Genomic DNA, 27,071 nt, shown 5'->3' with positions numbered 1-27,071 from the left:
CGAACATGAATGAGAAGTCCTCAGGCAGGAGACTGAATGGAGGCATACACAGATCTAAAGAAGGAACGCGTTGATCTGCAGGGAGGTTGGTCAACCTCCGAGGCAGAGAGAGGAGACCCTGAGAGTATACCGGCCACAGCTCTTCCGGGCTCGGTCTGGTAGCCACCAGAATCTTCAGGGAGTATCTGGCTGGCTGTCAGGTATCCCTATTGTGGAGACCCACGGAACTGAAACAAGACCTGGCACCATTATATCTTCAAGTTACAAAACTAACTTCTCTGTTAGGATCCTAAACTCCCTGGGTGCCTTCTGACCACCAGCCTTCCCACGTAGCTTGCCCCAGGGAGCGAATGTGCTGGGTAGGCTGACATGTCTGTTGGGCCCATTTGGTCTTAGGCACAGGCCTGAATGAGTTTGTGTGTCCAAGTCAGCTTCCCTGACATGATTTCTGGATGGGAGTGAGTTTCTGAGCCTCTGAGGAGGAAGCCGGGCTCAGGGCAGGGTGTGTTCACCCAGTGGAGACGTTTCTGTGAAGACAGGGGGTCCTCTTCACTGCACAGCTTTCTCCCACTTCAGCTGCACCCATGTCACTGATGAGTAATATCCAGGACAGATCTGGGTCTGTTAACTTCTTGATTCACTAGGTCCTTCCTATCATCCCAAACTCTGTATTCTGAGTATTTCTCTTCTCATTTTGCTCTACCACCAATTCAATCAACATGATATGATAATAATAGAAGCTTCTGCTTATTGAATCTTCTGTTGCCCAATGGCCCCACAAAGAAGGCATTATTGTCCTATTCTATAAATGGGACAATTGGGGGATCACAAGAGGCTAATTATGACCACCAGCTGAAAGAGGGGGGATTCAAATCTATGTCTGTCTACCTCTAAAGCTTGTGCTTAATTGTTATTATTATTTTAAATATTTATTTTTAAGAGAGAGAGAGAGCACGCGTGCGCGCATGAGCAGGGGGAGGGGCAGAGGGAGAAGCTGACTTCCCGCTGAACAGGGAGCCCGACAGAGGGCTCGATTATTGGACCCTGGGATCATGACCTGAGCTGAAGGCAGAAGCTTAATGACTGAGCCACCCGGACACCCTAATTATTGTTATTTTAACAATTAAGCTCCATGAGGAGACTAGGGAGACTTCCCGGAAGAGTTTTCTAAGTTTCCCTTATTCTGAAAGTGGACATGGGGATTTTTACTTATTGAGGTCAAAGAATAAGAATCTGCTTTGCTTGGAGTAGCAGCCTGGTGATCGTGCCCGGTGGGAGCAGGAGAATTCCAATGATGCCCTAGGGCATCGCAGAGGATACTGACTGCCATCTTTGACCCTGATACAGGAAGGAGATAACCCAGATTCTAAGCAGAGCAAGACATACGAATGTAGGGGCACCTGGGTGGCTCAGTCATTAAGCGTCTGCCTTCAGCTCAGATCACGATCTCAGGGTTCTGGGATCGAGTCCCACATCGGGCTCCTTGCTTAGTGTGGAGTCTGCTTCCTCCCTCTCCCCCTGCTCGTGCTCTCTCTCTCAAATAAATAAATAAAATCTTAAAAAAAAAAAAAGACATATGGAATGTAGAAGCACAGGCGGGCACATGATGCCTTGTTCTGTCCTCCACAGCATGGGAGTTAGCGGGGAGAAGGATCAGTAGCTGCTGCGCCCCAAGCTTGGGAGTGGTTCCCCCAAGAGTACCTCAGGCCTCGGGGACATTCCTCCACCCCAACCTTCCTGAACCTAGACAGAAGGACAGTTCGGATTTTGGCCTGGCAATCAGGAGATCTTAGTAAATATTTCATATTTGACAAGGCATTTATTCTTTTGAAGCTTTAGTTTTTCTTTCTACAGATTTCTTTTTTATTTTACATATTTTTTTTCAAATTTAAATTCAAGTTAGTTAACATATAATGTAGTTATTGTTTCAGGAGTAGAATTTAGTGATTCATCACTTACATCCAACACCCAGTGCTCTTTACATCAAGTGCCCCCCTTAATGCCCATCCCCCAGCCACCCATACCCCCACCGACTCCCGTCCAGCAACCTTCAGTTTGTTCCCACAGTTAAGAGTCTCTTATGGTTTGCCTCCCTCTCTGTTTTTATCTTATTTTCCCTTCCCTTCCCCTATATTCATCTGTTTTGTTTCTTAAATTCCACATGTGAGTGAAATTACATGATATTTGTCTTTCTCTGACTGACTTATTTCACTTCTTTCCACAGGTTTCTAACTCCTAAAAACCAAACACTTCATTTCTGAATAATTTGTGAGGTAGTCAACAACTTGGGTAATGTACTTGAAACACACATGTGACAGTCCGTGGCAGAATCAAGGACAGAAAAACATGTGGTTTTTCCGGGCCGACCGCAGTCTGGAGCATCCTTAAAGCCATGTTCTCTATCTACTTGTTCAACATTCCTTTGATAGGAGTTAAGAGAAAATAATTTCTATAATGTTCAAAATAAGGGATTTTTTTTGCCATGCACTGAGTATGACATGACATTTAAACTTATTTGGAATTATTTTAACTGTTTAAAAAAAGTCACCAACAGCTCGGCAGTATTAGTCCCCCCACACTTAACTAAACATGAATATTGCCATAAAGTCTTTCAGAGTATGGTTAAAACAATCTTTTCTGGCTGGCCAAATTGTTCTCACTTTTCTGCAATTTCTGTTTTCTTTCAATTTGTTTGTTTGCTTGTTTTTAATTTCCCGAAGCCAGTCGTTTTCTTGGGAGCCACATGAAAAGATTTTCTATCTAGATAATGTAATAAAATGCGGTATAGTGTGGTAAGCAGCATGATACCATCCATTAGTCGGTTTCTGGATTTTAGCTGAAGGAGAGCGGATTTTAGGAGACTGTCGCTGGCTCTGGCGGATCTTGGGGTTGGTGTTGTTGCCTATAATTATGTTGCAAAGATACCATCAGGGATAGACTGGCGCCTGGGAGGCATGTTTTTAAATATCCACTGGAAAATATGATCTATTTCAGTAGACAATTAACATTGTGCGGTAATGTAAGGTGTCTCATGGGCAAAACTGAGGTAACAGGCGCCATAGTTCTGATCATTTCAGCAATGCCTTTGTGTTCTCTAGGTAGGCAGGCACCTTGGCCAGCTAGCTCATCTGGCTCCAGGCATGGTGGGGAGGCACTGGGCTGAGAGAAACCTGGGTGTGAATATATGACTTGAGCAAGACACTTAACTCCTCTGAGACTCAGTTTCTCTCTCGTAAAAGGGTGATAACATCAATTTTGCAGAGTTATTAGAAAGAATATTGAAGTTGCAAATAAGGCCATTATTATTTAAAAGTATATGGTATAGTATAATATACTGTGTATGAAAACATTATATAAATAATAATTAAGCAATTATTCTCTTTCTGTTAGCCCTTAATAAATCTTACTAACATATTGCTTCTTTGAAGAGTTAGTCCAAGAGCCCAGGCCTGTTATAAAACCCTGATTTCTTAAATGTTCTCACCAAAAAAAAAAACAAAAAACAAAACCCAAAGAGGGTAAATATGTAAAGTGATGGATGTGTTCGTTAATTTAATGGGGGGAGGGGATCCTTTCACAACATATGCCTATATCAAATCATCAAGTTCTATTTTAAATATTTTACAAGTTTGTCAATTATACCTCCATGAAGCTGAAAAAAAAAAAAAAAAGGCTGCTGACTGAGATGAGTAATGTTCAGCATTTAGCGTATGCTGGTCGAAGCCATCACACGTCCTGTGGCGGAAGTGTCCTGCATGGGCAGGGGGTCCCGGCAGGGGCTTTGGAGTCAGACAGACCTGGGGGCGCTGCACTGGGGCCCTGCTCTTCCGTATCTGACATCTCAGGAACACGGCTTTGTCACAAACGTGTGTCTGTGTGTGTCTCATGAGGCCCTGTTGTCACCCACTGCCCTCCAAACTCCAGCCACACGGGACTCCCTGTGGTTCCCCAAAGCTCCAGGCTCCTTTCCCTGCTTAGCATATTGTTTCCTCTGCAAGATGCCTTTCTCTTTCCACTCTCTGCTAACTCCTATTCCCCTTGGCTTCTTCCCAGACTTCCCTGACCCTCAAGACTGGGTTAGGTGTCTTTTCCATCTGCCTGCTCCCCTAGCCACCCTCCGTGTACCTCTGTGGTCATCATATTGACATTGCCTTGTCATTGACTGATCCCCCACCCTTTAAATATGGACTAGTATCTTGGGGTTTAGTGGGTGCTAGGCACAGAGCTTGGTGCTTTATGTGCATTCCCTCGCTGAAGTCTCCTAGCAATTGTAGGAAAGAGGTATTAGTGCAGATAAGGAAAGCCAGGCTCAGAGAGGGTACAGGATCCCCTAACATCACACGAGGGCAAGCAGAAGATCTGGGATCTGAACCCCGGGGCCCGTCTGACTCCAAAGCTTTTGTAAGTCATTGTAAATTTCTAAGGGCTTACAGGGCTGAGCACAGTGAAGGCATGTCCCCATAAGTACTCGACAAATCAGAGCTGTTATAGTTTTAACCCAACCAGATGGCAAGCCTCTGCAGGGAAGGAATCTTACCCCACAGATGCTTGCGCCCCTCAGCACGGTACCCCGACCGAGGCGGGCTCAATGTGCGGAAGGCAAGGACACCGCACTGGCTTCTGGTCCATGTCCCAGGGCACCACTCATTGTTGCTCAACAAATGACTGACGTGTGTTGTTGTTGTTTTTTATCACACATCTCTATTTAAGAGCTGTGTCCTTTCTGGTCATGCTCTGGCCCCTTTCCACTTCTGAGTGAGGAGGAGGTGGGACTCCAGAGGGATGCAGAACCACTGAGGCTGCTTTTGGGTGAGACACAGAGGAACCAGCAACCACCTAAATAAACGTCCTCTTTATTTTACCAAATATAATTTATCAGTTATGTTGACATTTGTCAATTCAGTTATAGTAACTATAAATAATTCTCTTAAGACACAGTTCTGTAACTTTTTAAGGATACAAGAGTAAACCAATGTTGCTCCTTGCAGCCAGGCCAAAAGTACATGCAGTCTGTGCAATCGGGGAGAGGGGAAAAGAAATGAATCTTCCGTGAAAGTCCACTTCATTTTCTTTCCCTCTCACCCCGTGGTCCTCCCTCTGCTCACATACTCGGGGCTTGGGGCACGCCCACCTTCCTGTTTTTTCAGCAACGGAGGAGGCTCCAGGTCTCCAGGAGAACACAGGGGGGCACAGCCTCAGGGGCAGGGGCGCTGGTTTTGGTGCCTGTACAAGAAGAGTGTGTGTGTGCAGATGTGTTGGGAGGTGGAGGGCAAGCTGAAAGAGGGCCTGAGGGAAGAGCAGAAACAAGCCTGGGCTGGTGTTAATGAACTCTGCCAGCCCCGGCCCCAACTACATAGCCTCTACCATTCCTTCCAATTCGAAGACTCCAGAAGGTGGCGTGGGTGGAGTCTCTGGAGGTCCCAGCCAAGGTCTCAGGATGAGGCGTGGGGCTGGGAGGAGCGAGGGTCACTGCCTAGCCTGCCCCTGGAGGTGGGCCCTTTCCACTACAGAGAGGAGGGTCATTGGGGAGGCCGTGCGTGGAGAGGCTAGGAAAAAACCTGCATCCGAACGCTCAGATTGGCACACGTGCGAGTGTGGACAGATTTCTGATCTGGTCAGAGCAACGGGGGGGGGGGGGGGGGGGAGACGGGGACGGATGCAGAGGCTCCAGTGTTCCCCGAAGCTTGCACTGGGCAGAGAAGAGCACGGCAGCCGGAGACGTCCAGCCTACTAGGTCTGAACCCTCTTTCAGGTGGCTGGTGGGGAGAGACGGAGGGAAGAAAAGGTGAGGAAGTGTAGTTCAGGGAAATGAGCTGGTGCTGGAGCGACGGGGCTGGGGGCTCTCGCTGGGGTCGGCACCGCACAGAGCTGAGATTGCAGGCAGAACCTGGCCTGATGACGCAGACACCTCTAGCCAGGCAACTTTCTGCGTCAGGTCGGAAGGGGCGCAAGGCCTTTGTATCTGGGGAACGAGCTGAGCGGAGAGCTGTTTCCCTGGCCACTGGCACGGTACCTACCCGCGGTAGGCACCGTCACGACTGCTCAGGGGAAGCTTCAGACCATGCCTGCACAAGAGCCCCTCTCGGGGAGGCGGTGTATTTGTTGAATGGGTGAATGAGGGCAGAAGCCAAGACAGAGGAAACCTGCCGTCCACAGCGCGGCAGCGGGAGTGATCTCAGGAAGTGATGGAGACTAAAGTGACCACATAAAATGTCCTTGGTGGCAGTGAAACACCCCTGGTTGCCCTCTGCCTCCCAACCATCCTCCACGTACTCGCTCCCTGTCCCTAATCTCGGAACCCAACCTCGCAAGCTCTGGGAAAGGTGGTGTTGAGAAGCAATGAGACACGAAGATTGAACAGAGATAAACAATCGGTCCTCTGGGCCCAGGGAGGATGTAGATCTTGTTAAACCTATTGGTGGACATGGGTCAACAGAGACCAGGCTCCTGCTCATTTCTTCCCAGATGTGACGATCAATGGGAAAAAGATCAAAGGGAGGGGTTGGTAGTGTTTATCAGGCAATTGGGTAAGGGATGTGTATACAATTTGAATGGTTAGTCCACCTCACTGTTTTTGGGACAGAGGGCCGAGGATAGGGCTAGGGTTACAGGGGGCCAGAAGCAGCTATCTTCTTACTAGTGCTTTGAAGTTGGTCCATTTTTAGAAAAAAGTGTGTGTGTTTTAGGGGGATGGGGGAGGGAAATGATACTCATCTCTCTGTTCAATCAAAAAGAAAAAAAAAAAAGAGAAAACAAAAACAAACCCAAAAAAACCAGAGCCCACTCACAAAGGGTTTCTCATTAGGGCCATGACTGAGTTTGCTAAAGCTAAACCAAACGTCCCCAGATCCTAGATGGAAACCCCTGCCCCAACCCACCTCACCTGGAGGCACCCACCATGAAATTGCACTTGGTGATTGTCTCAAAAAATCTACTTGTACTGCTTATCTCAGTTCATCTGTCCTGTCGGAATTCTTGCTATACAAACTTGGCTCAATGTATAAAAATTCCCATTGAAAATAATGAGAATTCAGTATCAAAGTGAAGTCCTAGAAAGAGGTGGGAGTGTGGAGTGGGGTGGGGGAAGGAGAACGAAAGAAAAAATTCAAACAGAAAGTGCAGGGGGTAGGGGGAAAGGTTGAGTGACCAGGCTAGTCCCCGACATCTGTGTCTCGGTCCCCAATGAGCCAGAGGACATGGAAGCTGAGTGCTAGGAGCCCAGTGCCAAGCAGGTCCCCCAGAGCGGTCAAGTACGGGATGGAGAAGTTGTCCGGGTCCAGGCCCCGGCCCCACATCCAGTGCACCATCCAGTCTGCGATGTACAGGAGAATCAGCACCTGGGGAGACAGAAGGGCCCGGCCTATAGCCTTCCCCTCTCACCAGGGGGAGCCAGAGGCCACAGGATAGAGCACATTCATTGTATCCCTGGGGAATACGCTGCGGTGGTTCATCTTGCCACCCCAGCCACCCCTTTATGTTCCTCTACTGCACAGTCACCGCCTGGAGCGGACCATCAGCGTCCCATGAGCCCTTGGCGGAGCATGATGCTGCTACTCCCCAGGACCTCCCCCAACAGCATTACATTCTGCTCCCAAATTGACCAAGCGAGGGACTACCTAATCTAAGTCCTACTTATTGCAGCAGTTCAGCCCTCTTGCCTCTAATTCTGGGTCATCCTATTCTTGGGTCACTCCAGTGCCTGCCATGTGGGCCTCTGCAGGAGCCTGGCAGGGGGCTGGGGCCTGGAGCTTGCTTTTCACACAGGGATTTCTCCTCGGAGCAGAGCGGAATAAGGACAGTGTTTGAGGCTGCTGCCGGCACAGTTGTCTGAGTAACAGTCGATTATCCCAAGCTAGCTTCCTCCTGACCCTTTCCATTCTGCTGTTGTGGGCTCAAACAATGCAAGTCTAGTTTAACATGAGCCCTAGCAAAATAGAATTACGAGTAAGTCAGCCGAATAGAAAGCAGAGAGTGTGTATCAACGCAAAAGACATTTTGGATTATCTGCTGCTTTATCTGTGCCCTTCCTTCCCTTCCATGTCTACAGATCAAGAATGATGTCGATTAGCCCTTTGCTAGTGGGCGCGGGACCAGTGGCATCAACAACAGCTGGAAGTGCGTTAGAAATGCAGAATCCCGGGGCGCCTGGGTGGCTCGGTCGGTTGGACCTCTGCCTTCGGCTCAGGTCATGATCCTGGAGTCCTGAGATCGAGCCCCGTGCTGGGCTCCCTGCTGGGTGGGGAGTCTGCTTCTCCCTCTCCCTCTGCTCCTCCCCAGCTCATGCTCACCCTCTCTCTCTGTGTGTCTCTCAAATAAATGAATGAAATCGTTAAAAAAAAAAAAAAAAAAAGGAAATGCAGAATCTCAAGTCCTGCTCTTGATCTCCCAAATCAGAATCTGCACTTTAGCAAGACTCACATACACTTTGAAGTTGGCAAAGCACTTGATCTGGAATACCAGGGGAGAGTGGGCAGGCCTGCATCTTCTCTACGCTCAGCACCAGTCCTGACATCTGGGCTCCCTAAATGACCGCATCTGCGTGAGAATGAAATGCTTTCTACCGGTAAATCTCCAACACAGTCATTTGGGAGGGAGGTTTTACTCTTGACTGTACTTTGCAAAAACTGTGGTATGCAAATTCTGCCCGAAGAGGCTCAGATGCAGGAAATGGAGACCTTGGGGGATCCTGAAGCCAGAACTGATACCTAATTTTAGGCCAGCTTGGTGGTTCTCCTGTCTTCTCCCCGAGGCCGCCAGAGGCTCTGGTTCCAGCACCCTTCATGCTGCCCCTGCCTTGCACGCAGCTGCCTGGTGCTCCTCCCATGGCCTGCCCCCGGCCCTGCATGAGGGCCAGCCCCCATCGCTTTGCGCCCTTTCCAGCAGCTGCAGAAGAGTCCCACATAAAGAGTGTGGCCCGGAGGACTTTGGGCCATGCTCCAGGAAGAGCATGGCAGCAGCTCTCCCCTCATTGCAGCCTCGTCCCAGGGACACATGGCTGAGCCGGAGGGAGCAAAGCGATCAGGAAGAACCTCTCTAGGGCACTCAGTGCCCTGCCCTGGCCTGCCGCAGGCCTAGAGAAGACCGCAGAGGTGAGAGGGGGAGCCCAGGGCTAAGCCCCAGCCGCAGGCCCCGGGCATCCCCGCCTCCGCTTTCCCCACCGAGGGCACTTAACTCCTCTGTGCAGGGGAGTGCGCAGCAGGGCAAGAGCATGTGGCTGGTTCTCGGCCCAGCCCTCGCCAAGACGTCCCAACACACAGCCTTTTTAAGGTTTGGGGTGAGAGGCTGGAGGACGAGTGGTCACCCAGAGGGGACTGGTTAAATGAAATTAGGTACATCTACAGGGTAGAAGAACGCAACCATAACAAGTCAGGGTGCTCTTCCCTTTATGTACAGACGTGGAATGATGTCTAAGATAAACTGTGCTGTGAAAACACAGGGCGTGGACAGTGTGTAGAGTATGCTACATGCGTGTAAAAAAAAAGGAAAACAAGAAAAATTATACGTTTGCTTGAATAAATATAGAAGAGGCTTGAAGGATATACAAGACATGGACTACATGGACGGCCGGGAGGAAGAGGCTGGGTGGCAGAAAGAGGGTGGGAAAGAAGAGCTTTCACTGTGAACCTTTAAAAAGTTTTGAACGATGGGACTGTTATTACCACTCAAAAGTCAAGTCTATGGAAATTGACAATGTCTGATAGGGCGAGTGTGGCTCCAAGGGGAGCGTGGGAGGAGGGCTCATGAGGAGGGGACAGTTCTGTGTCTTGACTGTGGTGCTGGATGGACGGATCGACACGGGACAGAACCGCACAGAATTACATACACACACACACGCACACGCACACACACATGGGTGTGTGTAAAACTGGTGTAACTGGAGTAAGCCCCGTGGATTGTTCCGACGCTGACTGGTTGGTTTTGTGATTGTACTGAGTTACGTGAGATGTTACTGGTGGGGGAAACCGGCTGAAGAGTACATGGGGCCTCTGTGTACATAAATTATGCAACTTCTTGTGAATGTATAATTCTTTCAAAATAAGAAGATGAAAAAAAAATGGGCTAACACTACAAGGGAGAGAGTGGATTGTATCACGGAATGGCAAGGCTGGACAGGATCCTCCAGGTGACCTAGTGTGGTGTTTTGACACTTTTTTAAGTTGTGAAACCCTTCATTCAAATGACATTTTCTAAGGAAGCCCCAGCATGCAAAACACCCGAGAGGAGCTCTGTGGCCAGGCCAGTGGGGGTGCCCCCCAGGCCCACCTGCCCAGCACCCTACAACCACCACCTGCCTACAAACCACCACGTTGGGGCCATTCCTCTCAAATGGCAAATGTATCCTGGAGGCTCAGAGAAGTAAAGCAACTGGGCCAGAGTCACACAGCACGTTGGTGACTCTGCCGGAACCATGGCCTGTTCTCCAGAGCCCCTGTCCCGTGTTTCTTGGCCACCCGGTCCCAGAACGAGAGGCGGCAGAGGGTGCGGCAGGCCCTCCCCGCGCTCCTGCCTGCCCGTACCTGGAGCAGTGCGGCTGTCATGTAGAAGAGGATGAAGATGAACGTGAGCGTGGTGTGCCCGCCCTGCATACAGCTGATGGTGTAGAGGAACACCAGGTGTCCTGGAACCACAAGGAGGAAGAGGACTCGGGCCGAGCGAGAATTCACATCTGGGACCAGGGCAGAGAGCGGGGCGTGGGGGGAGTGAGGAGGAGGAGCCCTGGCCCCAGAAGGCTTTTCAGGCCAGAGGTGCCCCGCTCCACCCCAGGACGGCAGGTGGCTGATGGTCTCTACCGCTCCACCCCAAGGTCCCCAGCCCCCATGGCGTCCGCGGAAAGGACAGTCTTCCTGCCTGGGATCTGCTCTCCAGAGAGCTGGTGTGGCCCAGCCAGAGCCCAGCTGTTTCTGAGGGGAGGTCCCCTCATTGTTGGCCCCCTCCCTCCGGGGCTGGAACGGACCAGGAGGCTGGGACTCTGTCATTACCAGGACTGAAGAAGGTGGTACAAGGACTGGGGCAGCGGCGAGGGGCTTGCTCGGAGTTCTCCCCTGGCATCCCATTCATGTGCAGGAAGGTGGAGATGCGGCTGGCCTGCACTGCCACCAGATTGCCCCCAACACCTGTAGAGTGACAGAAGCGCTGAGACGGGGCAGAGTGAGGCGTGGGGAGGGCGTGACACATTCACCAGTCCCCAGGAGAAGAGTGAGACTCCAAGAAGGAAGACAAAGACCGCCCGCCCCCCCCCCAGGAAGTCTTCCAGGTTGCTTCTACCCTCCCGTCTATGGACACGTGGCCATCCCACGTGCCCCTAGGGGGGCTGAGAGTGCAGGAAGGGCACAGGCCGATCTGCACACGTAGGCAGCCTGTGCCCCCGCCGTCCCACACAACCAGGCGACAAGGCCTTGCCCTGCCCAGCCTCTCTCCGCAGCTCTGAGCAGACCCAGGCTCCTGTGCTCGTTCTAGGAGCCAAGTTCAAGTGTCGGGTTTGAGCTCTGGACTCTGGTGCCTCCCCTAGGAACCGTGCTTGTTGCTGTTTACCCTCCCACCCCGACCTCTTCCCTGCTCTTCGCAGCCTTGCCTTGAGCTCTGAGAGCCTGACCTACAGACCGCATCACCCATGCTCTGCTGCTGGCTGCTCATCGGGTTTCAAAAGGAGCCAGCAGGACACACTCAGAGGGTGGAAGGACAGAGAGCTCACGTATTTTTTTCCTTATCCCCCTCTTTTTGGCAGTAGCTTACCCCTGTCAGGGGCAGAGGAGTGTTCTCTCTAGGCTCCTCTAACGTTATTTTCTTCTCTTGACCCTGGAGGACGAGGGCTTCCGGTTGTTGCTAATCTCTGGGTCCCTCCCCGGCTCCCCGCTCTGTGAGCAGCCCCTTTGATAAAGTCCTGAACTGTCTGAGCCGGATGCTCTTGCTGCCGGAGTCCTGACTGATACAAAGGCCCCACGTCCTTTTCTCCTGCCCCTCTCCTTTCCCCCGGCAGCTGATGCCAAGACCTCACCATTAATCACAGGCGTGAAGACAGCCATCCCTGCGAAGTTGGGGTCGGAGACAGTCTTGTCCAAGATGAGGCCTCCCACACTACACAGACAAAGACAAAGTGACACAAAGATCACCGACAGGTAGTATTCCAGGTCCGGGGATGACAGGCCCATCTGGCCTTGGGGAGCAAGGGGCTCCCAGGGGTCCCTTGTCTCCTAGTCCTTGCCTCCTTTGCCAGAACCAGTTGCTGCTTATAATATTGAGACTTGGCACAGCGCTCCCCAGAGCAAGCTGGTGGCATGGGGTCAGGCCCCTGCCTCCTGTACCGCCCCCCCCCCCCCCCCGTTGGCTAGAGGAGCCCAGGGCGAGCAGCCCACGAGGACCGCTGTTCTGCCCACTCAGTATTTATTTCCCCTTGTGGTAACAGTACTGGGCTCTTTCCCAGGAACTACGTCTCTCAAACTCAGTCAGGTGACATTGCTCCAAGGATGGCTAGGCCCCAGCCCCATCCAATCAGAGCATCACTTCCCTGAGGCCACAGTGAGTCAGGGATAGCCATGTGAATGGATGAGAGCCAGTGAAATTCTCTGGCGGGACTCTGTGGAACTGTGAACTTCTTCCCCCCGGAGTTAGTATGAACCTGGAGCCATAGGCCATCACCCGGAAAAGCAGAGCCGAGGGATACAGAACATCGCAGCCCTGATGCCCCTGAATCCAGCTGTGCCGTTTTCGTACCCTAAGCCAGCGCATTCTGCTTTTCAAGGAAACCCACGTCAGATGGTTCTGTCACATGTGACAGAAGGACATGGAGCGGATACACTCCGGAAGGCGTTTCTAGGCTCTGTACCACATTTCCCGTCTCCAGGACTCAATAGGGAGGCTGTGGCGGGGTGAGAAGGGGGTGAGGGTGTGTCCCAAGGGCCCAAGCCTACCTACTGATGGCCATGGCAATGATGACAGGCTCCCAGCCCGAGTACAACACCTCCCTTGTGGCTGGGCTCCGTCGGGCCAGCACCACCCAGACAGGCAGCAGGGCCACGAAGAAGGCGCACACCAGGGGGTAGATGTATTGCCAGTTATCTGAGGGAGGCAGAGACGACAGGGAGGTGAGCACTGCGGCGCCCGGCTCAGGCCTCCCCCGGTTCGGCCCCGGCCACCATGCTGGCAGATCAGCAGGAACCCCACACCAGGTGCCGGGATCATCAATCCTCCCGGCAAGCCCAGGAGAGGGGGGGCAGGCAGCCTTGTCCTTTGTGTAGATGAGGAAACCAAGCTGAGAGCTTCCCAGGCCTGGGGCTAATCAGGGGCAGAGACCAGCTTCTAACGTTCCTTGCTTGGAGCCCCAGAAATCCCTGTCTCCCCACCCCCCATGCTGCAAGCAGATTCCAGGCTTCAGCTCCTCTCCTTCAGCCTTTCACCTTTACTCCTCCCAGGCAAGTAGGAGTCCACAGGACCAGGCAGGAATATATTTCTCAGATACTTTCCCCTGTGCCCCTGCTGCTTTGCGTGACTTTGAGCCAAGCTCGGGGGCAGAGGGGGAGTTAGTACAAAACTGCGCTCCAACCACACGGTTAAGAACATAGGGGAAATCCTTACACCTTTGCAAACCCACTGCTGTCTCTCCCAAATCCCACCCGGGGGTCCACCCTGGTCACACCCTCAGTGGCCTCAGCCTCACCCCGCTCCAGGTAGAGTCCCCAGCTGATGCCTGAGAGCAGTGCCAAGGTGATGAGGTCACCCAGGCTGGCGGCAATGGGCGTGGCCACGTTGTCTGGGTTGATTCCAATCTTTCGAGAGCCAATGATGACTCCAATCATGATCATACCTGGGGAGGAAGGGGAGGGGCCGGGCGGGGTGAGAAGAGATAAAAGGGGTATCAACAAACAAAAGGAGAGACTGCAGGTGCCAGGCCCTGGGCCCCCCCCTCCCCCGCCCGGCCCTCCCTTCCTTACCCAACACCAGGGAGGCAATGAAGGCCGTGGCCACGCTGCCAGCACAGAGCAGGAAGGCGTGCGGGATACTGAAGTGGCCGTCAGGGATCCAGCCAAAGACGACAGCTGCGATGGACGCCAGGAAGCCCACGACCGTGGCCTGCACCTGAGGCGGGGGTGCTTAACTCAAGAGAGCCCGGGGGCAGCGGGGTTCCTAGCGGGGGTGGCCCGAGCGCTGGGCCGGCCCTCTTCCCGGCTCTCTGCAGCCCCAGGAGGCAGGCTGGGCTGGACTGTGCAGTCCCCCCAGGCTGGAATGATGTCTCTATTTATTTAGTTTCACACCAGACACTGGGCCTGGGCAGCGTACCCCGCAGGAGCCCAGGACATGTTACTGGCTGAAGGAGCCAGTCATCCCCTCTGGGGACTGGGGTGAGAATCAGCAGAGCCTGAGCCTTCAGTCAGGAGACAAGGCCTGGGACTCGAGGGGGAAGACTCCCAGTCTGGAACCCGTGTCGCCTCACACGGAGATGGGACAACAGTGGCCGAGGACAGCCCAGCCCTCCCGAGTCCGATTCGTGGGAACTCGAGCCCAGTGGACCCCTGCAAGCCGAGAACTGACATGGGACCTGCTGGGGCCCTCCCCGTCTTGGCCGCTTGCCTGGGAAACTTGGTTACCTCCTAGAGCTGCTTCGGGACAGGCCAGCTCGGCAGGATGCTGGCGCCTCGCTCACAAGCTGGCTGGGGCTGAACTCAGTCTTTCAGATTCCTGACTAAGGGGGAAGCTTAGCCCACCCTCTCTGGTCTCGGCTTTCTTACCTGGATGAGGGCCATGTTCCCAGTGATCATCCGCCAGAGCTCCTTGGGTGTGTCCATGTGCCCAATGTTGGCCTGGGAGAGGGAGGGGGGGGGGGGCTGGAGCTCCAGGCTGGGAAAGGCCTGCGGCTCCATCTGTTAGGACCCTGCCTGGGTCAGGAGGCAGTGAGTGGGGTCTAAGACGCTGGGACCGGGACATAACCCCCAGGGAAAGTGAAGCAGCATTAAGGGGGCCGGAAGAAGGAAGGAGCTAAAGAGCCTGAGCTCCTGCAGCTGGGCGGGGGCGGAAAGGGGGCTCCCAAGCCAGCCCCCTCTCTTCTCCTCTTCTCAGGACAACTGCTGAGCAGAGGCAGATTCCGTCCCGTGGGCTGCTCATCTGGGAAGCCCATTTCCACATGGGTCAGAGGGACCCGATCGCTGGCTCTGAAGCCAGCTTCCCATTCTAGGGCAGGAAAGGTCAGCTGCTGGTGTGGGACTGAGGCTGCCAAAGGGTGTGGGAAGAATGAGGTGGCACGGGAGTGGGCCGGAAGTCAGGCAGGGTGGGCAGGCTGGACAGGCTGCCACTCTCTCTGCGGCCTTCTCTAGACTTGTAGCCACAGGGGCCATCCCTGCCACCCGGCTCCCCTGGCCTCCCGAGTTTTATTGCTTCCCACCTCCCACCCCATGGCCCTGTATCCGGTTCAGTCTCTGGGCCATCACGGCCGATCTACGGGGCTGTGGGCAGGGAGAGTGATAAGCAGCCCCCTCGCTGTCTAGTCCCTTAATGAAGAGTAAGCTGCCATGAGGGAAAGGGAAGGGGATGGACGGGGGGCTGGGAAGGCCTGGCTCTGCTCCTGCCCAGCTGCAGAGTAGGGCTGGAGATCAGAGGAGGCCCCCATCTGTGCAGGTGGAGGGACCAGCATGATGCTTGCCTGTCAAAGCTGCACAAACAGTCACGAGGCGGGTTGCGGAGCAGGGGGTGAGGCAAGAGTCCAGGGACGGCTGGGACATCCAGAAACCAAGCCTGGGAACCACTCTGGGCAGGGAGCCCCTGCCCAGGAGCAGGACACCCAGGCTGGAATCTCCCTACACCTTCCCACCCCAGCCCCACACTCCAGGCCTGGGCGCTTGGGAAAGGCCTGCAGTGATCTCTCAGTCTGGCTCTGTGCTGCCCCAAGTCTTCTGTGTGTCCCATGCTTCCCCGCCAGGACACTCACTGCAGTGGACAGCCTCGATGCCAGGGTCATTTCCAGGTTCCCCTTAAGCCCCAGCAGTGCAGGCACCAGGATGAAGACCTCTGTCACCTTCTGGAAGACTTCCCAGTGCTACAAGGTGAAAACAGAACCCAGGAATTTCAGTGCCCCAAACGGCTGGCATCAGGTTGAACAGAAAGTCTGGGATCAGAGGCTTGAGGAGGAAGCGGAATCAGCAGGGCGTGAGCACGCCAGCGCCTTTTCTCCAAGAACCCTGGACCCAAACCAAGACCATGGTGCTCCAACAACACAGCCCCCCCTTCCTGCCACCCAGAAATGGGGACACATGGAGGGGCTCATCCAGGCAGGAGACCCCAGCCTGGCTTCACTCCCCCTGCCTGCTTTCTGGAGGTGAGGGACAGGAGGTGAGGGCCCACACGGCTGTCACCCCAGGCTGGCTTACACGCCAGAACTCCTTTGTGATCCCCCCTCAAATAGCAATCCCCAACCTCTTTGCCTTCAGTCCAGTTTCTCCGTGGCCTCAACCTTGGGTGGTGTTGTCTCAGCTGTTGAGAGCTGGGCTCCATGGGGCTGGGGCTGAGGAGATTAGAGTTTGTTTGGTTTCTGTGTCCAAGGGCTTTGGGCCTCAGCCACAGCAACTCTCCTCTTCAATAGGCTCTGAATTAACACCAGGGCCCCCAAACCTCTGTGTGCTGGTTTGCAAGAGGCTTTTTATGTCTCCTCTGCAGTCCCTCACCCCACATACCTCCCCCAGGCTCTCAGGAGAGGCGAGGGGGATATATACTCACTGCGGGATATATCCCCTGCAGGAAGAGCAATGGACTAGGGGTCAGGAGACATGGGTTCTAGTCCCGGGCCTATCGGGCTTGGCTCTCCCACCAGCTCCTTCAGCCAAGAGCTCTTAGGTGCCGACTGCGTGTTAGGCTGCTTGTAAGCACTCTACGTTGTACAGTTTCTCATTTCGACCGATCAACAGTACACTCAGGTGGGGGCTATCTTTATCCCCATTTTGTGAATGAGGAAAATGAATTTCAGAGGGCACTATGCTTGTTCGTGCTAAGTGGGAAAAACCAAGGAGCCAGGATTGGCTATTTGAAAGCTACTTATTTGCAAGTGAAATCGAAGACTGGCAAAAAAGCCTGGGTTTGCGTCTCCCTGCCTGGCGCTAACTGCCACATGGGTTCCTTTATTTGTTCTTTATTTGTTTTAGAAATGGTTTGGAGAGGGAGGAGGGGGCAGGTGGCCAGGCGGGCATATGGAGGTTGACGAGGGGGTCACGGTCAGGAGGCAGAGCGCTGTAGGTGTGAGGACACCGGACTGAGAGCCTTGGGTCTCCTACAGAGACCACAGGGATGGGCCTCATGCTACCTCCCCAGCGTCCTCCCCAGCTGGTCCCCGGACGAGCCTGGGGACCTCAGACACACTACGGGGGCCTCAAGCTCCCGACTGTAAAATGTACAATTCAGGGGCCACGTCGGAGGGTCTCTAAAGGCAGTTCCAGCATTGACACTCCATAGTTAAGAAGGAGGACGGCTGCAAATCAAACCCACAATGAGATTTATCACCTTATGCCCATCAAGATGGCTACTACAAAGATACCCCAGAAAGCAACAAGTGTCGGCAAGGGCGTGGAGACACCCGAATCCTTGTACACTATTGGTGGGGCCATAGAACGCTCCATTGCCTATGGAAAACAGTAGGGAGGGTCCCCCCAAAACTAAAAATAGAACTACCATATGAGCCAGCAATCTCACTGCTGGGTATATATCCCAAAGAAGCAAAAGCAGAGTCTTGAAGAGATATTTGCTCACCCACGTTCCTAGCAGCATTACTCACAATGGCCGAGAGGTATAAGCAACCCAGGTGTCCACCGATGGATGAATGGACACACGAAAGGTGTATACGTCCAATGGAATGGTATTCATCCTTCAAAAGGAAGGACCTTCTGACCTGTGCTACAACATGGATAAACCTTAAGGACATTATACTAAAGTGAAAGAAGCCAGTCACGAGAAGACAAATAGTGTATGATTCCACTTATATAAAGTATCTAAAGTCGTCAAATTCATAGAAATAAAAAGTAGAATGGTCGGTTGCCAGGGGCTGGAAGGGGATTTAGTGCTTAGAGTTTCAGTTTTGCAAGATGAAAAGTTTCAGAGCTGTTGCACAACAATGTAATATAACAACTACCAAACTGTACATTTAAAAATGGGTAAGGTGATCAATTTTGTTATGTGTTTTTTTAACATAATAATAATAATAATAATAATACAAGATGAGCAAGGAGTATCAGAGGGGGCCAGGGCTAGGGCCAGAGACCTGGGGAGGCTGGACACCAGGAGGGCCTATAAGGTAAGGATTTCTCTTTTCCTGTCAGAAAAAGAGAAATGTGTTTTGTTTGTGTGCGTGTGTGGTGGGGAGAAGTCCATACCAGGACTCTGGGGGAAGGGCGCCTCTCCTTAGGCCTAGAGCACACGCTTACCTGAGCTCCTGGTCTGGCCCCTCACAGGCGGAGGGCTTAGGACTCTCTTTAGGGGAGCCCCTCTCTAAGACTAAGGATGGGAAAGAGTCCCCCCTGCCCTGCTCCCTCTTTCCCAGCAAGTTGCCGAGCTTGGAGGTAACCGCAGGAAGAGGCAGGCCCTCGCAAACGCTGGAAGGATGCGAACCCCTTGTCACTCCCGAGGTGCCCCGAGAGAAGGCAGCCCCATCCAGCCTGGAGGAACTCGGGCACTGTTACTCTTGGACACGGCTGGTGCCTACCACTGGGGCTCCAGTTCCCTGCAGACCCAGCCACATGGGGCTGTGCCTCATCCTTTCTCCCCTAAACCAGCTCCGAGGAGGGGAAGACTTCCCTCAGCTCCCCTCCCCTCATGAGGGTGGCTGACTGGGGGCTTTCAAAGCTTCTCTCAGAGCACAGCCTCATATCCCCTCCTCACTGCAGACCACCTGCCCCTCCCTTGGCTCGGCGTAGGTAATGTATATGGGCTCCCGGAGTCAAGGAGCCTGGAAAGAGATACGTTAAGTGTATGCATGGAATACTGTCTAAATTGTTTGTAAGGAACATTGTTTGTCTTTGTGATTATTTAAGAAAAAGAATGTAGGAAGCGCAGCTAAGCCCCTCTCAGCACTCCCAGGGCCCTCTGCCTCCCAGCACACACGTTAGCAGGACCAAGAAGGTATAGGGTTTCAGAGGTGATGAGCTGAGAGACAGACAGGCAAGGGGAGCAAGCCACCACCGTACCAGCCCCTGTGCAGAAGTCTTCCCAGCCCACACGGAATTCAGCCTGGGATCTCACACCACCTGACCAGCAATCCCAGCAACGCCCTGAGCCGGCACGTGGGTCAGAGTAGCCAATTCCTACACACATACTTTCTTCACCCACAGAACCTTCTCAAAGAGGCAGCTCAGGCGGTGTCTCTTTCTTCCTTTGGCCTAATTCAGGCCCGTCCTGTTCATCCTGGCTGGGAGTGCCCGCCTGCCCCCGAAGTCAGACCTGTCAGCCAAGCCTACACCCACGCCTTCCTGCTCTGCGGGGGATAAAAAAGGGAAGCACTGCCCCACTTGGCAGGGGGAGGGCGTCCACAGACAGCACTGCTTTTTAGAAATGCAGCTCCTCTCCCCTGTCTTTCTCCGTCCTTGACACGGGCTGCTGTTGGGGGCTCATTGGGCTCTGTTATCCCGGGAGGTGAGAAATGAGACTGTTCCCCCCACACCCCAAAATCATCCTGATTCAAAGCGATCACCCTAAATCTCGTACCTCAGCGGCCTAGCCGGTACCTCTCCCCCGTCCTTCCCTCTTGCCTCTTCCATCCCTTACCTCCTCCAGCCTCATATACTGACTCCTGCCTGCTTTCGAGTATTCTGCCCTGAGCTCTCCTCCCCCCACCCCTCCCCGCCCCCAGACGGTAGAAGCAGGGAGGAAAGTCACAGCCAGGAAAAGTTGGAATCAAGACATTAAGAAGATGAAAATCCCTAGAGGTAAGCTCTGAGCCCCAGGCTGTGGGAGGACCCCAGAAGCTGGGCTGGAGTTGAGCTTTCGGGGTGAGGACTGAGTCCGATCACCTGTCTGAGGCTTTCCCCCTCTGCAGGCATCCCAGGTGTCCAAGGAGGAGGGCCTCAGGGCAGCGCCTGGGTATTCAGGGCTGTACAAAGTGTGAGAAAGGAAGTGGTCAAGGAGGACGGGATCCGAGAGTCCCGCCCAGGAGGGCCGGCAGCCCTGGGAGCAGGCCAGCCAGGGAGGATGCCTCTTTCCCCTCCCCTCCACTTTCATCTTGGTAGACTCTTCCATATACACAGCAGGGTGGAGAAGCTGGAGGAGGAGGTATTTGGGCGAGGGGGTTGTCTCCTTTCCTTGGGATCCTCAGCAAGTGAGTAGTGAGTTAAAATAATACCTGTCTTAACACAGTTGGCAATTCCAGGAAAGGTTGGTCCACCACCTCCTATCCCCCCTATCCCTCAAAAGGCTGACAGCAAAGGCGAGTGACTTCGGGGGCAGGCGGGCACTCCCAGCCAGGATGCAACGGCCTAGGACAAGACTTGGGGGGCGAGGCCCAGAGCACCTGTGGTAGATCCGTATCCAACCATATTCAACCCCCTCCAGTCCCAACATGGGGCCCAATCCTGCTTTCCTTCCTAAATATCATGGGAACTTGCAGCCACGGTGGGACTTTGGAGCAGATGGCTGTCCCTTTATCCTTTTTCTACTTTTGGCCAGTACACCAGCCCCTTATCTCACTGCCGAGGCTGGCTGTGCACGTTGACTGGGCGAGAGGGCAGATAAGAGGCAACAGAAATGACCTTCCAGAAAGAGACTGAGTCTTCTGCAGTAGTAGGGAAAGATGGGGGGGTGGGGGGGGGGCCCTGGACCAAGGAGACATCCGCACCAACTCGGACTTCTGTTCATTTGCTCTGAGATGCTGGGGACACTCTATAGCCCATCTCCTCCAGATGGCCCCAGGCTTTTAGGCACTCCCAGATTCTGTCCCACTGAAGGCCAGCTTAGCTTATGAAGGGAGGATGCAAGTGTGAAGCCCTAGAAATCTCCCTGCTCCTCCTGAATCTGCGATTGTCAGCCACCCCTCCCCCGGCCCCCCGGCCTTTGCTTCCCTGGATGTGGAATCAGAATCTCCCTGGAGTCCCACGTCCTGGTCTTTCTGCACCTGCACCCTCCTCCTACCCTGATATCTCTGCAGCCATCTGCAGGCCTGCTTCAGCCCAGCTGTGGCAGGAAGGTTGGGGGAGGGGGACAAGGACAAACCAACCATTGTCATCCACATCCAATGGACCCTAGCTCTGGGGTGAGCCTAAGTGCCACACTCAGGGCAATTGCTGGCCCTCTGTGGGCATGATGGGCAGGCTCCAAAGGTCCCTACCAATGTCTCAGGCTCATGGGTGCGGGGTGGGGGTGGGGCAAGATGTCAGAAGCCTCTTCCAGCTCTGGAATTCTCTGAGTATGTGGGCAAGGGGTGGGGGTGGGGGACTGCTAAGGACCTTTGTTCTTGTCCACTTTAGAATATAACTCCAATTGTTCCAGATTCTGATCCACCCTGTTCTTCAAGGGAAGACACAGAGAGCAGACTCCTGCCTAAGCCTTTAACTGGTGAACCATGGACATGGTGTAGGCCACAGAGGTTAACAGCACGGGCTCTGAGTCAAGATGACCAGGGACAAGTTACCTAATTCCTCTAAGCCGAAGGTTCCCTATCGACAAAATGGAGAGGATTATGGTTTCCACCTCATGGGCCCACCTCCAGAAGGGCCCAACAAGTGCTCCCTATTACTGTTAGTAGTATCCAGAAAATAAAACAACTGGAACGTGGCTCTATACCTCTTTGTAAGTACCAAACCAGAACCCAAAAACTCTTAAGAATGAGAATCAAGACCACAGCGAAGAGATGGAAGAGTCTTATTTCTCCTCCTGCCACTAGGCCTCGTCACGGCCCTAGGAGGTGAAGCAGCCACTAGGGGGAGGAGTCCAAAGCCTCCTTCCCAGCTCCAGGCTGGCTTCCCAACCTCCATGAGGAACAACCCTGAAGACAGTACGGTAGGGGAGAGGGAAGGCAGTCCGAGGCGCTTTGGCATGACATAAACACCATCCTCATTAGCAACAAGCTTCTCCTAAGGGCTCAAGTCAAAGTGGTCCAGGTGGACACTGTTGACGGAACCACCTAGAACCGACCACCCTCAGTTCCCTGGGACCCTGGCATAGTAACCTCCACCCACCAGCAGGCCTCTCTGCGTCACTGCACGCATCCTTTGTAGGGTTGGCCTGGCACCGGGGAGGGGATGCTGAGTTCCATGTCCTCTAGGGAGATTTCATGGTTAGCGACAGACTGGGAGGTCCCCAGGGCCAAGGCCAGATCTCCTCTGGTTTTGTATTTCTCCAAGTACCTAGGACAGAGCTCAGCACACAGCAGGAATTTGATACCTGCTAACGATTAACCTTGATAAACCTAACCTAGCGCCTCTGGGGTACCTCCACTGGGCTTGTCTTCCTGCACTTCAAAACCTTTTCCCAGGAAACAAGACTGGGACCTCTTGGACCTGAAGGTTCTGGGGGAGTCCTAACGTGCAGTACGTTACACAGCACATTCCTGGCTCTCAGCTTCCAGGTCCTGCCAATTCCCAGCCTTAACGCTCCCCAGTAACTCCTCAAACAGCCCTCTTTGCCCAGGGCAAGTTCAGGAAATACAGGTGAGAAGCAAAGAGGAGAGAGAGTTCTGCCCAGGCCTGGTTACATTCTGTCCCCATTTACACCCCACAGTTTGCACTTCCAGGTCTTGCCATGCCAACGCCCCACCCCACTTCCTGCCCAAATCATGCATCAGATAGCATGTACCCACCCCCGGTTCCCCAAGGAGATCGTGCCAAGGTTCCAGGCAGATAAGCAACAGAGAATGCCTTTAAGAACCTTCCCACTTAATTTGAGACCCTCTTGGCAGCCGAACAAATTCCTGCCCAGCAGGGGGATGGAGGGGAGACTTGAAACTGAGCTTTCTATTGTGGGTATCCTTCACACCCCAAGTGAAGGGAAAAGAAAGCATAAAGAGGAGTCCCATCTAAGTGTCTCCCCTACAGAGCTGGGCTCAAGAGGAACGCCCAGGAGGGATGGCAGGCAAATACCTCGTTCCATCTCTCCTCCTCCAAGCCTGAGCTCTGGAACAGATTCTGCTTCTGTTAAGCAATGCTGCCCTGACCACCTCCTCAGGGCTACTGGGCTTCCTCGAGGCTTCCATAGAAAGTAACTAGACCCAGAAGAAGTCGAGGACGTGATCCAAAGGGAAACGGTTCTAGGAAGCAGCAGCTGCTTCTCACACGGAGGTGGAGAGAAAGCTCCAAGAGTCGGTTTCGTGGGAGGAAAAGGTAGCCCCGGGCTCATGGTCGAGAGCGGCCCTCCCCAGGTCCTACCTGCACGATGTCCAGCACCATGCCAGCAGCCACAGTCCCAAAGCCTGCCAGGAGGAAGGGGAACAGCACTTGCAGCCCGATGGAAAAGGAGGTCTCCTTGAGCGGGGAGGGCGGTGCGGGCCCCCGGTCCGTGCTGACGTCATCACTTTCATTGCTCTGACTCCCGTTCTCCAGCAGGGCGTCCTCCTCCCGGACCCCCTTGGCGTTGGCCCGGGACTCAATCACCACCACCTCCACCCCGGCCCCATCAGGCCCCAGGAACTCTGAGGTCCCGGCCAAGGGCTCTCGCCCGGGGCCATCTGAAGAGCAGGGCGAGGGAGTAGGGCCAGTCCCGTTGAGCTGGTGGGCGTCCTTCGGCTCTGGCTTAGAGGACATGACGGGAAGGGAGGAGGGGAAGGGGAACTTTCCTTTCTCTCTCCCTCTCTTTTTTTCTTCTTGCTTTCTCTCTCTCCCTCTCTAAGTCGGGAAAGCACTTAGTCTTGGGGTGAACCCAGGCTTGGGCGCCGCAGGACCTCTTCCCACGGCTCTCCGGCCCTACCAGGCGCGGCAAACGCTGGTCCCCCGACAGGCAGCCCCATCAAGCACTGAAGCCGCGGGCTGGAGGGAAGCTAGAGACCCCCCACCAGACTCCGCAGCCAGCCACTAGGCGAGTAGAGGCCTGACTCGGGCCGGCCAGCGCGGGGCCAGGGGGAAGTGTATCTGGCCTCTTAATCTTCTTTGGTTCTGAGCAGCAGGGTCCTCAGAGCAGGGGGCATCCAGAGTAGAAGAGCCCAGCCGAGTCCGGGGCGCCCTCTGAGGTGGCCCTTCTTTCATGAAAAGTAGCTTGAGTTCAAATCCTGCGGAAGGCAGCCTCGGCCTAGGGCTGCTGCTCCGGCCCGCGCCCCTGGCTGGGCTCCTTCAGCTTCCCACAGCTCCTCCGACTCCGCTCGTCCCGGCGCACTGTCTGCCGTCCTTCCCCTTTCCTCCAGAGATTTCCTTCCTTCCTGGGAAGACCTTGTCCCGCCCCAAATCCCTGGTCCTTCAAGTCACGAGAATCTGTGTGGAACACCTGATGTGGGAAGGAAGAAGACAAAAAGGAGAATGTTATGACATGGCCAAGGACAGCTCATACCGGGACAACTTTCCCACAAGGCAGGCATAAAGGGTTTGCTCGTTTCCTCCTTCTTTTCACTACAACTACCCATTCCTGCCCTGTGACCTCCGGAGGCCCAGCAGGCGCGACCCCTGCCGTCCTCCCGCCCGGCAGCCCACCGCCCCACAGGGATCATCGCGGTAGTCAACAGCCGCGAGCTGGGGCCAGCCTGGGGATTGGGACCGTGTGGCGCAGGAGACCTTGACATCGTCTTCTCAGTGACCAGGGGTGGACAGGGATGTCCTGGGGGAGATCCCTTCTTGAACGCTCATTAAAAACCCAGGGTTAAGTGTGGTCTCCCAGTGGGGTCAGTTACAAATTCAGTCACAAGCTCCCTGCCACAAAGCACAGACACTCCGCTGCAGAAAGTGATTGTTTATAGTCACAAGACAGCTTGGCAAGACAAATAAACAGGGAGAATCTGATCATTAAATGAAAGTCTCCAGACCCCCAAACGCCCTAGCCCCCGAGAGGGGAAACAAAACAAAACAAAACAAAACTAGAAGGACTCCCTGGGCCATGGGGCAAGGCTGCCAGACCAAGGCCAAGAGCCAGAGGCCTACCCACTCCTGCCCTTGAGAGTGAGCAGTGTTACAAAAAGCTCAGACGCTGACTGGGATCCAGGCTTCTGTCTCTACTTCTCTCCCCCTGCTCCTGGCCCTGTGGGTTTGTCAGATAGGACAAGAGAGTTATCTCAGTTTGAAGGGGAAGAGGGTAAAACTATTGGTTATTATGCGAACATTGCAGCTCCCTAGGTTCACCCTGTTCCCCAGGGTTACTGAGAGTTGGATATAGTGGAATTCTAAAAAACAAAAACAAAAAACAAAAGCAGCAACTAAAAAAAAAAAAGTAAAACAAAGCAAAGCAAAATACAAAGCAGCATAAGCCAAAATGCACTTGCTCCCAAATGCAAGCGTCTAGCAGCAACAGCCCCGCTTTTCTTGTTTAAGGAATCCCCAGGCCCTGATCCCACTCTATCCCATTTCACCAAAACAGTTCTTACAAGGAAAAATAAATTTAAAGAGAATTTCCCTACGTAAGATGACCAAGGACTTAAGTATTCCAGACACACACAATTAGTCAACTCCAGTTTGGGAAAAGGTGATTCAAACTCCAGTAACTGACCCATGGGAATTGTTTTCTCTTTCTATGCGCTCAAGTCACACATCCAGATTCCCTTTTCCAATCTCCTTAAACACAGTCCTGTGGTTCTCTCAAAGACCCTCACTAGAGATCCAGAAATTGCCCTCAGGGCAGGAGAGAGTCCACTGCCCCTATGCCAGCAGTGTGTGCTAGAACTTGACCCTCCCTCCTCCTCCTGTCTTCCTGGCAGGCTACCTAAACTGAAAGGGGGCTCCCAGGAAGAGAAGCCAGTCCCTCACCCCACTCCTTCCACTAAAGAGACTTAGGACGGGCCTAAGGCCCTCGGATGAAAGAAGCAAAAGTGAACCAGGATACCCTGAGGAGGAACAAAAAAGACCCGTTTTAATATCTGCAAACCCAGGGAGGGGGAGAAGAAACTGGGTGGCCTCCCCCGCCTCTCCCGCATTCAGACTCAGCAAATGCGCTGCGCGCCAGGGCTCCCGCCCTCCGCCACCCACCGCCCCAGACCCACCAGGACTGACCTGCCTCTCGCTTGAGAGGAAGGGGGGCGCCTGGCGAGTGGCAGCAGGGACCCGTGGTCTCGGGGGGTGCAGGGTTCCCCCTCTTCTCATCACTCCTCCTCGGCAGTCCTCCTCGGCCCCCGGCGTGCCCCTCTCCCCCGCACCCCCGGCCAAGGCGAGCGTCCAGCCGCGACACCCGGCTCGCTACATTTCGCCTCTGCGTTACAGCGAGGCCGCCGCTCCGCTTCCACGAGGGGTAGGTGACCGGGGAGAGCAGGATATACCGCCTCGGGCCCGGGCGGGGGGACCCGGACGGGGGGACCGCGGGGCTGAACTCACTCGCCCCCAATCGCTTCTTGCCCGCGGACTTGGGCCCGACTGGTTGGCTGCTAGTGGCAAACGTGATCTGGGGCAGACTGGGTGGCACCCCCCCCCATCAAAAATAGGTTCGGGATGGACAACGGCAGCGGCCAATCGGGGGCCGGGCAGGGGGCGGGCTCAGCCTCGGCCCGGCCCCTTTCCTTCGCTTTGTGCCCGGGAGGCGGGGCGCCGGCGAAACGCAGTGCGAGGAGTGACGGGAGCTACGCGCCGGCGGCCGGTGCTGCGAGCTCGCGGGTCCCCTCGCCCGGCGGCCGGGGACCCGAGGTTCCCGCTGCCCGGCGCTCGCGGCGCAGGGCCACCTCCTCCGGGGCCGCCCCGCCGCGCCAGGAGCCCCCCTCGCCCTTCCAAGGCGTGTGCGCCTGTGCGCGTTTCCTCGCGCATCTTGAGTGTTTCCTCCAGCCTGTGGCCTTCGGGAAGACCGGGAAGCGTCGGTGCGGAGCCAGCCAGCTCTGACCCCGCGGGCTCCAGCAGCCATCCCCGTGCTCCTTCCCGCGCTCGGCACCCGGAGAGAACCGTCCCCACCTCGTTCTTGGACACAGCCCCTCTCTTGTTGGCTCGGCACCTCGCGCTGCCTCCGGATCCCGCGTTCCTCTAAGCAAATGGCTCAGCCCTGACGGAACCGGCCTTAATAAC

At 54.4% G+C, this 27,071-nt stretch overlaps 1 protein-coding gene across 1 annotated transcript; it reads right to left on the bottom strand.

Moving 5' to 3' along the window:
• Positions 1-5,631: 5,631 nt before the first annotated feature.
• Positions 5,632-26,471, bottom strand: SLC41A1 (solute carrier family 41 member 1). Its single transcript, XM_032422292.1, has 11 exons — positions 26,079-26,471; positions 23,322-24,369; positions 15,917-16,024; positions 14,724-14,795; positions 13,929-14,073; positions 13,655-13,801; positions 12,909-13,056; positions 11,996-12,075; positions 10,980-11,114; positions 10,518-10,666; positions 5,632-7,337 (listed from the first exon to the last, which is right to left on the bottom strand). Exons 2-11 carry the CDS (start codon positions 23,694-23,696, stop codon positions 7,152-7,154), a joined length of 1,545 nt encoding a protein of 514 aa, XP_032278183.1. The 5' UTR covers positions 23,697-24,369; positions 26,079-26,471; the 3' UTR covers positions 5,632-7,151.
• Positions 26,472-27,071: the final 600 nt, after the last annotated feature.

The sequence above is a fragment of the Phoca vitulina genome, unplaced genomic scaffold, assembly GCF_004348235.1.
Source record: "Phoca vitulina isolate PV1807 unplaced genomic scaffold, GSC_HSeal_1.0 scaffold26, whole genome shotgun sequence".
Lineage (NCBI taxonomy): Eukaryota > Metazoa > Chordata > Mammalia > Carnivora > Phocidae > Phoca > Phoca vitulina.
Note: the sequence above shows the minus strand (reverse complement) of the source record. Positions and strands in the feature narration are given on the sequence as shown.

Coding starts and splice junctions, on each gene's coding strand:
- SLC41A1 (XM_032422292.1), bottom strand. CDS start 23,696: ATGTCCTCTAAGCCAGAGCCGAAGGACGCCCACCAGCTCAACGGGACT. Junction 12,076..12,908: donor ATTGCCATGGCCATCAGTAG/GTAGGCTTGGGC, acceptor TTGTCTGTGTAG/TGTGGGAGGCCTCATCTTGG. Junction 7,338..10,517: donor TGACAGCCGCACTGCTCCAG/GTACGGGCAGGC, acceptor CTGTCTCCCCAG/GTGCTGATTCTCCTGTACAT.